Source organism: Haliotis rubra, unplaced genomic scaffold, assembly GCF_003918875.1.
Source record: "Haliotis rubra isolate DU_JTF1 unplaced genomic scaffold, ASM391887v1 Scf77, whole genome shotgun sequence".
NCBI classification, from domain to species: domain Eukaryota; kingdom Metazoa; phylum Mollusca; class Gastropoda; order Lepetellida; family Haliotidae; genus Haliotis; species Haliotis rubra.
The window spans coordinates 364,403-381,993 of record NW_025767490.1 but is presented as its reverse complement, the minus strand read 5'-3'; the positions used below and the strand labels follow the sequence as shown (position 1 = coordinate 381,993).

Genomic DNA, 17,591 nt, shown 5'->3' with positions numbered 1-17,591 from the left:
CATAATGATACTGTTGGAGAGCAGCTTACCTTGGCACTCCCTCCCTGTCTCACATAATGATACTGTTGGAGAGCAGCTTACCTTGGCACTCCCTCCCTGTCTCACATAATGATACTGTTGGAGAGCAGCTTACCTTGGCACTCCCTCCCTGTCTCACATAATGATACTGTTGGAGAGCAGCTTACCTTGGCACTCCCCTGTCTCACATAATGATACTGTTGGAGAGCAGCATAATGATACTGTTGGCAGCCTCCTCCTGTCTCACATAATGATACTGTTGGAGAGCATAATTACCTTGGCACTCCCTGTCTCACATAATGATACTGTTGGAGAGCAGCTTACCTTGGCTCTCCCTGTCTCACATAATGATACTGTTGGAGAGCAGCTTACCTTGGCACTTGGCCTCCCTGTCTCACATAATGATACTGTTGGAGAGCAGCTTACCTTGGCACTCCCTCCCTGTCTCACATAATGATACTGTTGGAGAGCAGCTTACCTTGGCACTCCCTCCCTGTCTCACATAATGATACTGTTGGAGAGCAGCTTACCTTGGCACTCCCTCCCTGTCTCACATAATGATACTGTTGGAGCAGCTTACCTTGGCACTCCCTCCTGTCTCACACACTCCCTCCTGTCTCACATAATGATGCTGTTACTGTGGAGAGCAGCTTACCTTGAGCATCTCCTCCCTGTCTCACATATAATGATACTGTGGAGAGCAGCTTGGCACTCCCTCTCCCTGTCTCACATAATGATACTGTTGGAGAGCAGCTTACCTTGGCACTCCCTCCCTGTCTCACATAATGATACTTTGGCACTCCTCCCAGTCTCACATCATGATACTGTGTGGAGGTGTCTTACCTTGCACTTCCTCCTGTCTCACATAATGATACTGTTGTGGAAAGTGTCTCACCTTGGCACTCCCTGTCTCACATAATGATACTGTTGGAGCAGCTTAAAGAGTCTCACAAAATGATACTATGTGGAAAATGTCTCACCTTGATACTGCCCCTGTCTCACATCCCTGTCTCACATAATGATACTGTTGAGAGAGTCTCACAAAATGATACTATGTGGAAAATGTCTCACCTTAGCTTACCTTGGCACTCCCTGTCTCACATCATGATACTGTTGGAAAGAGTCTCACTCCAAAATGATACTATGTGTTGGAAAGTGTCTCACCTTGGCACTCCCCCTGTCTCACATCATGATACTGTGGAAAGCGGAAAGAGTCTCACAAAATGATACTATGTGGAAAGTGTCTCACCTTGGCACTCCCTGTCTCACATCATGACACTCAAAGCGGAAAAGAGTCTCACAAAATGATACTATGTGGAAAATGTCTCACCTTGGCGCTCCCTGTCTCACATCATGACACTCTGCGGAAAGAGTCTCACAAAATGATACTATGTGGAAAATGTCTCACCTTGGCACTCCCTGTCTCACATCATGACACTGTGCGGAAAGAGTCTCACAAAATGATACTATGTGGAAAGTGTCTCACCTTAGCGCTCCCTCCCTGTCTCACATAATGATACTGCGTGGGGTCTCTGGTCAACTTTAACTTGCTCAGCTGGGCATCTTGTGCTCCCGATAGTAACTGGAGGGAGGAAGAAAATGAATGTCACTCATGTAGTGATCCAGATGATCCAGATGGTCAGGGTATGATGAGAAGCAACGACCAAATAACAACTGAGTCCAGTTGATTGTTACTTAATGCCGCACTCAGCAATATTCCAGCTATATGGTGGTGATCTGTAAATTATCGAGTCTGAACCAGACAATCCAGTGATCAACAGCATAGGAACAATCATCGATTGGGATACAATGAATTGTGTGAACCAAGTCAGCGAGCCTGTCCACCCGATCCTGTTAGTAGCTTTAAAAGACAAGCATGGGCTACTGAAAAGATCCTTCTGTAGTGGGATCTGTGATCCAGACAGTCAGGGTAGGATGAGAAGCTCTCGTCCAGTCGAGATCACACCACCCATATGGTCACCTTGTAGGCCAGCACAGATTGCTAGGGAACATATTATAACCCATTTCCACATGGGGAAACAGAAACTCACCTGATAGAAGGAGTGGAAGTTTCGCTCGCCATCCTGCTGGTACACAACACGACTCTGAAATACAAACATCATGAGTGATAAAATTCTGTCAAATCTTTGGAGCCTATACTGGATTAGTGAAATACATGAAGCAGTAATTCAAAGACCAAACACAAACATATATGTTACAGAAATTGGTAAAAAATTAGTGGCTGGTACAAACAACAGTTATCTCCCATTCTTCAGACAGCTATCGAGAAAGCTGTTACCTTCCCACTTCCCACAGTTACCTTTTCCAGCAAGTAGTTATTGATGTGACCACCAACTGGATCCCCCTTGAAGTCAAAGTTGATGTCCATGTATTTGCCAAATCGACTTGAGTTGTCATTCCTGTTGGTCTTGGCATTTCCAAATGCTTCCAGAATATTGTTGGACTTGATGAGGACATCTTTTACCCTGAAACATAATTTCAAATTATAACATGCTGAATTTAACAATAAAATAACATAAAATGTGCACAAGTCTCACTACATACAGATTCCTAGTATTTCCAACAAGAAGTCATCAATATCCCCCGCAATGGTAAATTACTCTTCATGAATATGTCAACTAGTTAAGACTATGTCAAATGTTACATTGTTCTTCACACTGATCTAACAAAAACATACATATGTAAACTATTGATAAACAAGAAGACAAAGTCATCAATATCCCCCGCAATGGCAAAATACTCTTCATGAATATGTCTACGAGTTACTCTGTCAAATGTTTTGGCGTGTATATATCTAAGTGGAAGGAGAGTACTGAAAGGTTTCAAAGTTCTGCTCCAGAAAGGAGCACTACCACCAAATTCAAGCCAGAATTGTTGCCATGGAAATGCAAAAACAGTTATTTTATTCAGAAATCCAAAACTACCAAAAGGCACCAGTTCACCACTAGATCTATCTATGTATGAAATTTCGTGATGAAACAGTGAACAGTTTTTAAGTTCTGCTCCGGAAAAGAGTACTACCACCAATTTCAGTCAAAGTGAAACTTGTTGCCATGGAAACGCCAAAAAATATTTTATTCAGAAATCCAAAACTACCAAAAGGCACCAGTACACCACCAGATCTACCCATGTGCCAAGTTTGGTGAAGAAATATTGAACGGTTTTAGACCGGAAAAGACAAATGTGCACGGACGCACAGACCCACGCACAGACGGAGTGCATTTTAATACACAAACACACACACACACCTGCAAAACGCGTTGCGGGGGATAACAAGCAAGCTTGTATCAACAACATGTGTTCACCTTCTGTGTGGTGATGCAGTGTTTTATAACGTCAGACAGTTCTGACAAACAACACATAATAATTTGGGCAAATCTTGGATTCAAACCCAACATCACCTTATCCCAATGTAATTGTGGACTTTCAAGTGAATGTTTGAATATATGTAATCATTTCACTCACCTTTCTACTTCCTTCTGTCCGCTCACGTTGGTAACAGCAGCAATGTATCGCATAATAATCTTGGATGCTTCTGTCTTTCCTGCACCACTCTCGCCTGAAACATCAAACACTTTGTTAGCCTCACTGTTGAAAAATGTGAATAATGACGAAACATTCAGGTCCACATTGGAACCAAACAGTAAATCATGCAGACTGTAACAAAGATAGTGTGCATGCACTCAGTTTTTTGCAGTCTCCATCGAAGTGAGTGAGTGAGTGAGTTTAGTTTTACGTCGCTTTTAGGAATATTCCAGCAATATCATGGCAGGGGACACCAGAAATGGGTTTCACAAATTGTACTTATGTGGGGAATCGAACCACAGCCTTCAGCATGACAAACAAACTTTTTAACCACTGGACTACCCCACCACCCTGTTTCCATCGGAAACGTGTGGATGGCAGATGGGGCGAAGGAGGTAGGGGGGTATGGGTTTGTCCAGTGTGAGAGAACCATTACAACACACACTTTATGGGGGGTTGTCTTGCTTGTACTATGTAATATATTGTATGTCTATTTCCCATTTGTGCACATATATATCATAATTTAATTGCTTTCTGCAGGTGCTTGTTGGTAGGTCCAACTTTGAAGTTTGTTTTATCCATGATGCAAGAGAATAGAGTAGTTATTTTTCACGCTTTCAGGAAGGAACAGAGGTTTTGCGCTACTATGATTCTACTGTTGAATATATGGAAGCCAACCTAGCATCTTGTGAAGCAGTGGAAAGGGAGTTAACTCTGCAGGGCATGTCCATCTATGCTGTATTTATATTCACTGGGTTACCTAAACATTATAGTGTTTATGGTGTACAGTCATAATTTAATGCTTTGATTAATAATGTTTTGATTATGATATTCATAATAGTTTGCTTGCTCTATGAGTAATTACATTCATTACATTTCTAGGAAACATGAAATAGATTGCTGTGTTGATTGTTGGATCAGCATACCAGACTCGTGTCATCGAGTGAATGTTCAATTTGATACACTCTATTGAAAAGCCTCATTTTAGTAACTACCAAAAACAAGGATCTGGTATCCTCACAGGTAGACTAAGGCTTAGTCTCTGAATGCATATAATTTTGATAGTAGCAAATAAACCCATTCATATTGAAAAGGAGCCCCATCACCTGAACTTGAGGAAATCTAGACTTGCTTCATTTAGGGCACTGCAATGAGGGCTATGCAGTAGGGAAAATTATCTGGTTCTGGGACTGCAAGACAGACTATCTCAAGGGAGACAGGTGGGTCTTCTCAAGGGAGGGAGGAGTTTATCCTTGCAAGAGAGGGACGCTGTCTTCATGGAATTTGGAATTGTATCATAATTGATGAGGGAGAGCATCCCAACGGAGAATGGGGGTGGGGGTATCCTCATTGGAAGGGCATCTGTATTCAAGGGAGAGAAAGAGGTTATCCTCCTGGAAGATAAGGGGGGTTATTTTCATGGGAGGAGGAGGTTCTCTTGAGGGATGGTTTCCCTGATGGAAGAGGGGGGTTATTTTCATGGGAGGAGGAGGTTCTCTTCAAGGGATGGTTTCCTGATGGAATTGGAAGGGTATCTTCATGGCAGGGGAGGTTATCTTCATGGGAGGGGGAGGTTATCTTCATGGGAGGGGGAGGTTATTGCCATGGGAGGGGAGGTTATCATCATGGGATTTGACCCTGATGGAAGTGGAAGGGTATCTTCATGGGAGGGGAGGTTATCTTCATGGGAGGGAGAGGTTATTGTCATGGGGGGAGGTTATTGTCATGGGGGTAGGTTATTGTCATGGGAGGGGGTAGGTTATTGTCATAGGAGGGGAGGTTATCGTCATGGGATTTTACCCTGATGGAAGTGGAATTGTATCTTCATGGTAGGGGAGAGCCTATCCTCCAAGGAGAGGCATCCACCACACAACTTATACTGCTTGTGTTGGTGGTTGAGCTGAAGGGTTGTGAATCAGCTGGATGTGTAGAAGATGGTTCAGCATCACCAAGCACCTGGTTCATCACCAACCTTCCATCCTGTTATCACTACCCGTAACATAGTTCAACCTGACATCCATATCTTCCGAAACCTATCTCTACAAGTAAAACCTGTTTACCCAATCCTGACCCGGCTATTCCCAGCCATGCTGACATGACGGGTGTGCAGCACTCATCATCACATACCTCACCTCCAGCCATGCAGCTCAAACATGCTGCAGCCACAATCTTAATGACATGTTTAATCTCCATCACACCACCATGCACACACACGCACGCACGCGCGCACGCACGCACACACGCACACGCACACACACGCACACGCACGCACACACACAGACACACACACACTGTACATTAGTGGTGGTCCGATTAATTGAAATAATCGAAGATTGGTCGCAGTGACTTAACGACCAAGCAATTGGTCATGTTTTCTCATAATCGAACACAAACAATTCTGGAACACTTGTTGCATTAACAATATTTTTCACACGGTTGGTTTTGTCAGTTACATTTCATGAGCACTACAAGCACGTTCCAAGTCATGATTGAATTTATCCCAAAGAAGCCAAGATATTTATGTTCCTAACATACTAGTCATCCTTTCACGATGTGAAGTTTGCCACCAAAAAACACCCCAAAGAACTACATGTTTTGTCTTTATGTTTTTGTGCATTAACAAAAATAGCCAGGAAAAATTCATAAATGACGCTAACCAATTATTTTCGATGATTTATCAGTTGTAATGAAGCAATCATCAATTATGAGATTTTAACCAATTCCCAACACTACTGTACATCTGAATAATGCCCCATTCAACAGCGGCAAGAATGTCAACCTGGGTGATGCAAGGTCGGGGTCGATCATGCAGTAAGCGTAGTAGGTCACGGATCACTGACATGTTGAACTCATAACGTACAGATAATTTACTTTCCATTTCTATAATGTATGCATTATCATATCTGGCGTAAAAGGTCTAGTGGGGCACTTACTACTCATCTGACAGACTCCATGAAACAATCACCCCCTTTCTATTCTCATCCCCTCTTCAGCTTAGACTTACACATAGTCCCAGCAATAAAGTTTTCATATCATATACATGCATCTACAAAATCAAAAACAAATATCCAAATAGAGCCTATAACATTGAATTTTGAAGTATACCAAACTTTAGATTTACTATTTTATATATGACCTCTCCTGGGTCAGGAGACAGAATATTCACACTGTAAGCTTGGCTCTAACAGACTTGAAGCCTTTAATACTCACAAGTCCCCTTGTGGAACGATTTATATGTCACCTTATATCATGTTATAACCACTTTCTATCAGGGACTATATGCTTGTCTATGTCCTGACACGCTTTATGCCTTATACATGCTCAAAGGACACTTGACATGTTTTTAAGTGTTGATTTTGCCATTTACACAGTTTCAACAGTAAGCATGGTAAGTGAAAGTAAATATAAGTAATATACAATAAAACGGTGTGATCTGTAGAAGCTTGACCCCATTTACAGGCTTATGATCCCATGTTTTACATGAACGGGATATATCACAGCAGTACACTGGCAATGATTCCTGGACTCTGTGATGTGAACACTATAATGCTTTTAATTCCAATATTGGGGCGGTGGGGTAGCCTAGTGGTTAAAGTGTTGGCTCATCACGCCGAAGACCCAGGTTTGATTCCCCACATGGGCACAATGTGTGAAGCCGATTTCTGGTGTCCCCCCACCGTGATATTGATGTAATATTGCTAAAAGAGGTGTAAAACTAAACTCAGTCAGTCAATTCCAATATCAGCACAAAGTACAAGCTTTCAAAGGAATGTTAAACTTAAAGCTCTCTATAATTGTATTATAAAAACAGACAATCTTGAACCATAAAAATATTATTACTGATAAAAATAGTGAAAAAGGGTATGTCTATTGAGTTTGGTTTGCTATTGCTGTTAGTTTGTTTAACCTGTACCAAACAAGCAGGCACTGGTTTCATTCAGTACTAGTGTGAGGAAGTCATTCACTACAGGTGTGGTAGTTATAGTTAGGTGCAGTAGTGTAAGCAAACAGTGAAGTCTTATTGATGTGGCTTATCTGGCGGGATCAATACCACCATGTGTTGACACACAGCAGGAGGCACCACATTACCTGTGGTACCTGACCCCGTATCAGTCTCCAGGGCGTGAGTGAGTGAGTGAGTGAGAGGGAGAGGGAAAGAGGGCAGGGGGAGAGAGAAAGAAAAAGGAGGAAGAGATAAAGATATGGAGAGAGGAGAAAGGAAAAAAGGGAGGGAGAGGGAAGAAGGGAAGGGAGAGACAGCGAAAGAGAAAGAGAGAGAGAAAAAAGTGTAAGAGAGAGAGACAGAGGGAGAGAGAGAAAGAAAAGGGAAGAAGAGATAAAGATATGGAGAGAGGAGAAAGGAAAAGAGGGAGGGAGAGGAAGAGAGGGAAAAAGGGAAGAGAGAAAGAGAAAGATAGAGACAGAGAGAAAAAAAAGAGAGAGAGAAAGAAAAGGGAGGAAGAGATAGATATGGAGAGAGGAGAAAGGAAAAGAGGGAGAGGAAGAGAGGGAAGGAGGATAGGGAGCGAGAGAGAAAAAAGAGACAGAGAGAGAGAGAGAGAGAAAGAGAGAGACACTGCCTAACTACTAGTCAGAGGTAGCTAAGAATATACCATTCTTTAATATATCTCTCATGAATCTGTCAAGCCATATGAACAGTATATTTCCAGGATTTCATATAATTTGCCCCAACAACATCTTTTCTGGAAACACTAAGAATAGGAGTACCACACACACTACACCTGTACAGAAATCAAACCTAGAAATCAAAGCATGACTGGCACACACTTTACCATGGGGCCAAACCTCTCCTATCAGTGGCATGTTACTGTGACACAGTGTGGAATAAATCACCTAACATTGTCATACTATTGATTAGGTAAGTGTTTTTTCTATTTATTCAATATCTATGTACTGTGTTCCTTGCATCTGTCACACTGGGATCACAATTGGATTGCAACAGTTTATCCAGGCTGACATACTTTGTGAGATTTTGAGCAGACTGACTGACTGAGTTTGGTTTTACGCCGCTTTTAGCAATATTCCAGCAACATCACGGCGGGGGACACCAGAAAAGGGCTTCACACAATGTACCCATGTGGGGATTCAAACCCGGATCTTCAGCGTGACGAGCCAACGCTTTAACCACTAGGCTTCCCCACCGCCCCGATTTTGAGCAGATTATGATGTACCACTAAGGTGTTAAAGGCGAAGGTTCTTTGTAGCGTGAAATGAATTAGTGTATAGGGGTAGAAAAATGCATGTGAGCCTCTTTTTTTGTGTGTGTGTGAGAGAGAGAGACAGAGGGGAAAAGAGAGAAAGAAAGAGAGAGGAAGGGGATAGAGTGAGAGAAAGAGAAGAAAAGGAAGAGAGAGAGGAGAGGAAGAAAGGGAGAGAGGGAAAGAGAGACAGAGTGAGTGTGAGTTTTTTCCAGAGAATTCTTGTTTATATGGGGGTGAAGACAAATTATTTTCATGAAACAGATGATCAAAATCAGTAACATTGCTGACTGCATGTGATGTCACCCTGAGACCATAGGCCTCTGCTCACAACATCAACCACTAGTTTGTCAGGTCTAAACTGAAGCACTGCTGTGAGATAACAGGAATACAGTCATGCTACATCTGACAGTCATGCTAAAATCACAATCTGCAATGATCAAAAGGTGAAATCATGATGACGATGACCAAAAACATCTATCTTGCCAGCTTCCTGGTTGAAAAGTACCCTATTGACAAGACTCATCATTAGCCACATCAGCATGGTATCCTCCAGTCTATCTGGGGAGCCTGTACAACCACTGGTGCATCACACACGTGACTCTGTATCACGTAGAGCTGAACACAGCACAATGCTAAGTCAACATCCTCGTCACCTGTGGAGATTATGCCATTAACATATGAGTACACCCCACGACCTTGTACTATTCCTGAGGAACTGAAGTTTCTCTCTTACTCTGACGGTCACACCTCATCCCGCATATTGAATTCCATTCTGTTGGGACAAATACTGTGCTGTAGTTGCATTTGTTGTTATACAGTGGAAGCCGGCATTCGGTGGGACCGGCATAGAGGGCGTGCCGGTTTAGAGAATGTTTCCCTTTTCATCATGAGAAAAATCTTCTGTGTGCGACAATTAATTTATGATACAAGTGACCCGTGTCACTCAACAATTTACCTCGCCTACTTAGGCCTAATCCTTATCCATACTCCTTTTATCAGACAACATCAATGAGGTGAATGACGATGGTAATCCACTGTGTTGTTAATACACGTTCAGCCAATCAAAAGGAGAGCCGAGGTACCGTATGTTTAGAGAGTGTTAATTACTGTACAAACAGTCAATTGGGCAGTCTTTGTTGTGCCAAAATACGGAATAGACTGACGCCGGATTAGAGGGCGTGTAAGTGATCATAAATGAACTAGCTTCTGCCGGGACCAAATTCTAGTGCCGATATTGAGAGCATGCCAGATTGGAGGGCTGCCGGTTTAGAGGGCTTCCACTGTATATTGTGTATCAGGGTATCTATCAGAACACAACAGGATGAAACGTACAGGACAATCGAGGTATTCAGCATTCAAATATCTCGTTTATCCAGTGCATTCTATGCCATTTTAATGTTTCAATTATTGCCCTTGGTTTGGGAGAGAGACTACCTAAAACGCTCTTCACTGCTGGATCTGGCATAAATAAAATGTATATCTGGAAAATATTGAGATACAGTGAGAGCCTGGATACCCGGACCCCAAATATCTGGAAACCTCGCCTTCCGGTCAAGTTTCACAAAAAAAACAATCTCTTACGCTATAAAAGTGACTTTCTATAACGGATATGCGGTTTCTGTTCCCGGACGGTAAATTTTACAAACCAACCGGCTAAACCAACACAAAATTAACTCACTTATCCGCACGAAGCTTTGATCTACGGCTGACCGTGTGAAGTGTTAATCCGGATTAATGACCCATCAACAGGGTATTGGTGGTGATCAGTAGGGCTATCTGGCACAGAGTGAATTGTAATTGGCAAATCAAAATGACCATGCTGTTTTGGAAGTGATTTTAAACCAAAAGGGTATGCTCGCTACCGTTTCAACACCTAAGCCTGGATGACAGAAATCCAGATATCCGGATATTCAGTAATCCGGACAAATGTGTCAGGATGTCCGGGGTCTCACTGTATATAAGATTAATAATTTGCTGTTTTAATATATAATATTCATCTTTACTGTTAACATTGTTAAGAAACTAATAACATACCCCCAACATGTCCATAAACAAGATTGTAAATGTACCTTTATATCCAAAATAACCTTGGAATATTTCAGTGTGTGTATGTATGTAAATACATGACAAAGAGTACTGGCTCCATCATGTAAGTTAAATTTGCCTAGTGGGATATACACCACCAAGGCTGTTGTGCTGATGATATAGATCCACTGTGTGCCCAACATCAACACTGTTACATGCCTCAAACATAGAACACAGAGGTAAAGCTCCTACAGCAGGGCAGTGTTGACACGTTATTACCTCCCACCTAGCACAGGTGATGGTCACACTGTTGTAATCCCTGTGTACACCCCACCCCCACCTAGCCTGACACAGGTGATGGTCACACTGTTGTAATCCCTGTGTACACCCCACCCCCACCTAGCACAGGTGATGGTCACACTGTTGTAATCCCTGTGTACACCCCACCCCCACCTAGCACAGGTGATGGTCACACTGTTGTAATCCCTGTGTACACCCCAACCTAGCACAGGTGATGGTCACACTGTTGTAATCCCTGTGTACACCCCACCCCCACATAGCCTGACTCAGGTGATTGTGAAATCTACAGCTGTTTAACAACTAGCTGGACACAGGTGATGGTGTAATGTACAGCTGTTTAACCTCTAGCTGGACACAGGTGATGGTGTAATGTACAGCTGTTTAACCCCTAGCTGGACACAGGTGATGGTGTAATGTACAGCTGTTTAAACCCTAGCTGGACTCAGGTGATGGTGTAATGTACAACTGTTTAAACCCTAGCTGGACACAGGTGATGGTGTAATGTACAGCTGTTTAAACCCTAGCTGGACACAGGTGATGGTCAGACAAAAGTGATGTATACTGCTGTACAACCCCTCACAGCCTAACACAGTTGATGATGTACTGCATAACCATGTAAACCCTCAAAGATGAACAGATGACACTCCAAGCCTCCTTCAAGTGTGAATCTTTTTACAAACCTGTTTATCACTTCATCATGTACAGCTGTTTAACCCCTAGCTGGACACAGGTGATGGTGTAATGTACAGCTGTTTAACCCCTAGCTGGACACAGGTGATGGTGTAATGTACAGCTGTTTAAACCCTAGCTGGACACAGGTGATGGTGTAATGTACAGCTGTTTAAACCCTAGCTGGACTCAGGTGATGGTGTAATGTACAACTGTTTAACCCCTAGCTGGACACAGGTGAAGGTGTAATGTACAGCTGTTTAACCCCTAGCTTGAAACAGGTGATGGTGTAATGTACAGCTGTTTAACCCCTAGCTGGACACAGGTGATGGTGTAATGTACAGCTGTTTAAACCCTAGCTGGACACAGGTGATGGTGTAATGTACAGCTGTTTAACCCTAGCTGGACACAGGTGATGGTGTAATGTACAGCTGTTTAACTCCCTAGCTGGACACAGGTGATGGTGTAATGTACAGCTGTTTAACCCCTAGCTGGACACAGGTGATGGTGTAATGTACAGCTGTTTAAACCCTAGCTGGACACAGGTGATGGTGTAATGTACAGCTGTTTAAACCCTAGCTGGACACAGGTGATGGTGACATGGCTGTTTAAACCCCTAGCTGGACACAGGTGATAATGTACAGCTGTTTAATCCCTAGCTGGACACAGGTGATGGTGTAATGTACAGCTGTTTAACCCCCTAGCTGGACACAGGTGATGGTGTAATGTACAGCTGTTTAATCCCTAGCTGGACAGGTGATGGTGTAATGTACAGGTGAGGTGATGGTGTAATGTACAGCTGTTTAACCCCTAGCTGGACACAGGTGATGGTGTAATGTACAGCTGTTTAAACCCTAGCTGGAAACAGGTGATGGTGTAATGTACAGCTGTTTAAACCCTAGCTGGACACAGGTGATGGTGTAATGTACAGCTGTTTAAACCCTAGCTGGACACAGGTGATGGTGTAATGTACAGCTGTTTAACCCCTAGCTGGTACAGGTGATGGTGTAATGTACAGCTGTTTAACCCCTAGCTGGACACAGGTGATGGTGTAATGTACAGCTGTTTAACCCCTAGCTGGACACAGGTGATGGTGTAATGTACAGCTGTTTAAACCCTAGCTGGACACAGGTGATGGTGTAATGTACAGCTGTTTAAACCCTAGCTGGACACAGGTGATGGTCAGACAAAGTGATGTATACTGCTGTACAACCCCTCACAGCCTAACACAGTTGATGATGTACTGCATAACCATGTAAACCCTCAAAGATGAACAGGTGACACTCCAAGCCTCCTTCAAGTGTGAATCATTTTACAAACCTGTTTATCACTTCATAATGGGTGAGTGAGTATGGTTTAGTATGGGTTTATGTCCGCTTTTAGCAATATTCCAGCAAAATCATGGCAAGGGACACCAGATATGGGCTTCACACTTTGTACCCATGTGGGGAATCGAACCCGGATCTTCGGCATGATAAGCAAATGCTTTAACCACGTGGCTACCCTACCACCCTTATCCCTTCATAGCCTAACACAAGTGATGGTGTAATATAGTGACTTGTAAGCACTGACAGATGCACCTTCATTATTGATGCAAAGCAAGAATGAAAACATTCAAGACCTTTGGACTTCTGAGTGATAAAACGACACACTGATTTTAGTCATATCAATTTCACTTTTCCAACAAATGCTAATATTTGTTTTCATTTGTTGCCCAGGCCATTCAATGCCACCTAAAGTGTGCTCCAATCACAGCCTACGTGAAGCTGGCCATCATCTGAGACAGGAAACCAGTCAATACCCGCTCCCCATGATATATGTGATGCAAAAGACTGTTATTCTCTAGCGATGATGTCTAATATTTCCTCCCCATCCCCGCAATGGATATATGTGATGCAAAAGACTATTTATTCTCTAGCGATGATGTCTAATATTTGCCTGCCAAAAATATTTTAAGAATTCCAAACTACCAAAAAAGGTGTATTAACAGGGAAATCTTTAACACGTGTTACAATCTCAAATATGAAAATAAATGGGCTGTGGAATGATCACAGCCTGCATCTGAGCACAATATATTTCAAGCAGACGGCCAACTAATTCTTCCCCGCCACTGAAGCGTACAACAGTAATCTGTCCATGAAGTCATGCTAATGATGTAAAACATAATGGAAAAATTCTTTCAATTCAACAACTGATGATACATTGATGATACATCAAATCATTACAACAGTAATCTGTCCATGAAATCTCGCGATACTAATCCGTCCGCATGAGCAAATGTTGTGACTTGTTGTAATGTAGCCCACTGACAGTGTCAGTATTCAGAGGAATAACAATTTATTTGTGCTGTATCATGCCTGGATTGAACAGTAGAACCTTGTCATCCAGACACTTGCATTTTCTTGAATATTGCTCAAAAAAAAGAATTATTTTAGGAGATCTAAAATCTAAGTCCCTTGTCAGTTACCTCCCATAGCAAATCTCAACAGAGGCAAAAACCATCACACCCAAACACCATTATATAATGCATAAGACTATAAGAGTGTAACAACATTGTAACCTCAGAGCGAATGAAGTGGACAAATGAGAGCGAGCGTGAACAAACAGGCGATAATTAATAATAACAAGTGTTTGCCACTGATATGGCAATGTCCCCCGCCGCTAAAGAATGGAATATCTATATTTACTACTTTTTATTTTTGGGTCACATACAAGATGCCTGAAATGACTGGTGTCTGCATAATCACCCAATGTAGGCTGTCAACATACTTGAAAACATTGGGTGCAATGTTTTATGAGATATCGCGTTTAAATATGTTTGAAAAGCGGTCAAAGTGTCGTGGTGACCTTGAAAATAAGGTCAACGTCACCCAAATCGACTGGTGTCTGGGTAATCTCCCAATGTAGGCTGTCACCAAATTTGAAGACATTGGGTACAACAGTTCATGAGATATCGTTAACAAGAATCAGGGACGGACGTACGTATGGACGCCGCTGATTACATAGTCCCCTGTTCCGCGTTGCGGCGGGGAACAATAATCATCTAATGATAATAAGTCCATTTGTACAGCGCCCTATATCCAATCACCAAGTGGTTGCTCATGGCGCTGAGGTTATAACTGCACCTACATAAAAAAAACGCCCCTTTGACGTTGCAAGGTGATGAATTTCAAAACAAACATTGTCAAGAAGGGTCGTTGTCCAGTATGTTTTTTGTTTAATGTCAGCAATATTTCAGGTATAGTAAGAGGACCACAATGTGTATTTTGTACTGTTGAAAATCAAAATTCATAGTTCAGATCCAGAAACCTGACTGCATAAATTTTATGCAGCATAACCTTTCATTTCATGTAACTATTGTCCAATAGGCATAGTTCCCGAATCTGGAAGGTACAGATAAGAGGAGTTCCGCTGTATGCAATGTTTATGAAATGCAAGAACCTCACTGGGTTCATCTTTCACATGAATAACTGTTTCGCATGGCTGATGTTTTTAATGAAAGAAATATCGCCTCTGGTCATCATGAACTGGGCCACTTTCGATTATTAGATTCATATATCTGCATGTTATTCTTCGACAAATACATACAGGTGCTTCCTCATAACACCAGCCCAATTTCCTCCTACAATTACAGGGTCTGTGCTTCCATTATATCTCCGACCAGGAAGTAAGGAGAGTGGATGAAACTGTGGCGTCCTATCAGCTTAGATGATTTTCCCTGATGATACGGAGCCAGGTAAACAAAGATCTGGCTGAATACTGGAAACCAGTCAAATTTTACCCTGCATTGCCAGCCCCCACACTAAAAGTGAGTGAGTTTAGTTTTCCGCCACACTCAGCAATATTCCAGCTATATGACGGCGGTCTGTAATTAATCCAGTCTGGACCAGACAATCCAGTGATCAACACCAAGAACATCACAATTGGGATACAATGATATGTGTGAACCAAGTCAGCGAGTCTGACCACCTGATCCCGTTAGATGCCTCTTATGACAAGCATGGGTTTCTGAAGATCAATTCTATCTCGGATCTTCACGAGTTCCTCCACTCATGCATGTTCAGGATTTAGCCCTTGTAGCATGTGGTGTCTCCCTTGTGCATGTTTGATATATGCCTCTGTTCATTTGGTAGTGAATGGGTACCCGGTAGGATGATGGTTAACCTTCTAACCTCCCATGCAACATGGGTTGTATACTCCCCAAGGAGAAGAGAATCAAGATCAAGAACACACTTATCCATTCATTGGATCATGAATTGGAATGACCATGTCTGATTTCCTCCACTTAGCTAGAAGTGAGTGAGTATGGTTTAATGCAAATTATAGATATTCCAGCAATATGGGTTCGACCAGATATGGGCATACCAAAAGAGCGTTAAAATATGGTACTTGTTGACGAGCTTAACACTTTCCCTGCCTGGCCTCGGCATTAATGGGTACAACAAGGACTGGTACATCCTCGGAGTCAGTATAATGTGTCTAAGAGACTGAAGGGCATTCATCCACTTCACTGCGGCATGGTATCTCAGTGGGATAGAAATAGCACTATAAAACCAGCAAAGTCTGGGTTAGTACAAGCAGCGCCGACATGTTTTACACATGACACGCATGAGCGGTCATATGAGCGAAAAAATATTCTCAAGCACAACGTTAAACCCCAATTTCATCCTCACCTCACCTCTTGCCTTGGTGTGTCGTTTCACAAAAATAATTTGTACACATCATATATTCCACAAACTTTGTGCAGGTCTATGTACTGTAATGGTGAAGTTAATATGCTTGACTTACTCATTTATAGAGTTAACGATTTTGCCTTTAGGATCTATAAAATTAATATGGACACAGTTGTTTTCAGGTTTACAGCTCAATAAACACGAAAAATATTCACAGTCCAAACTGAAAAAAGACCAAACCAGTTTTGATATGATCCCCAGGATAATGGCCATCTATTTTCAGTGCCCACACTGCTGTGATAAAGGCATATGGAGTAAATATAGCATGTCCCAGTCAGCTGGTCACTGGTGAGATGTTGTCACGCAGCTGTCACTATCATCACACTGTTGACATGGGCAGGAGGTCACATTCCTCCACAGGTATCTCATACACCTTATCATCCCCACAGCCTCTTGCTGTCAGCCATTATACCAACCCTTGTTCTTCTGGGCGACATTCCTGAATTAAGCTCCTTGTCCAAAGCACAAGAATAGACAGATTTCTTTCAGTCTAGCAAGTTCAGCAATTATAATCCATGTATACTACACAAAAGACATTAAGGACCACCTGATAAAATGAGATATGGTTGTTCTTAACTTTTTTTGAGTAGTATGCCAACACTCAATTCAACTAAACACAATGCTTGAGATGCATTAGAACAATGAGACTCAAAGATGTTAGCACACATAATTCTGTATAAAACTTCATAATTTACACTGTCATAGCTATACAAATGCTTTGTTGATCAACATCAAACTTTGTTTTTGAAATTTGTCCATTTACAATCAAACCAGTGGTTGATAGTTGGAACTACGATCAGTCTAAATGATCAGGATACAACATTCTATTAATGGGTCAGAAATTGGACCATCCAGTCTTCATTAGGGGATCTTATGCCAAGATAGGGTGTATAATTACCAGTCAGAGAAAGTAAGTAAGTTAGGGGTTTTAGTTTAGTATTCTTTCAGAAATATCATGCAGGGGACACCAGGAAGGGACTTCCCACATTGCACCCATGTGGGGAATTGAAGCCAGGCGTTCGACATCACGAGCGAACGCTTTAACTACTAGGCTACCCCACAACCCCTTCCAGTCATA

The 17,591-nt window shown here is 42.3% G+C and overlaps 1 protein-coding gene across 2 annotated transcripts in view; it reads right to left on the bottom strand.

Moving 5' to 3' along the window:
* Positions 1-17,591, bottom strand: part of LOC124260570 (unconventional myosin-Id-like) — an 84,579-nt gene that overhangs the window by 30,978 nt on the left and 36,010 nt on the right. For both annotated transcript variants that reach the window (XM_046694893.1, XM_046694894.1), the window contains exons 3-6: positions 3,505-3,598; positions 2,339-2,504; positions 2,070-2,123; positions 1,505-1,600 (exon numbers count right to left, since the gene is read on the bottom strand). In XM_046694893.1, the coding sequence (XP_046550849.1) occupies positions 1,505-1,600; positions 2,070-2,123; positions 2,339-2,504; positions 3,505-3,598 (410 nt within the window). The remainder of the gene's footprint in view (positions 1-1,504; positions 1,601-2,069; positions 2,124-2,338; positions 2,505-3,504; positions 3,599-17,591) is intronic.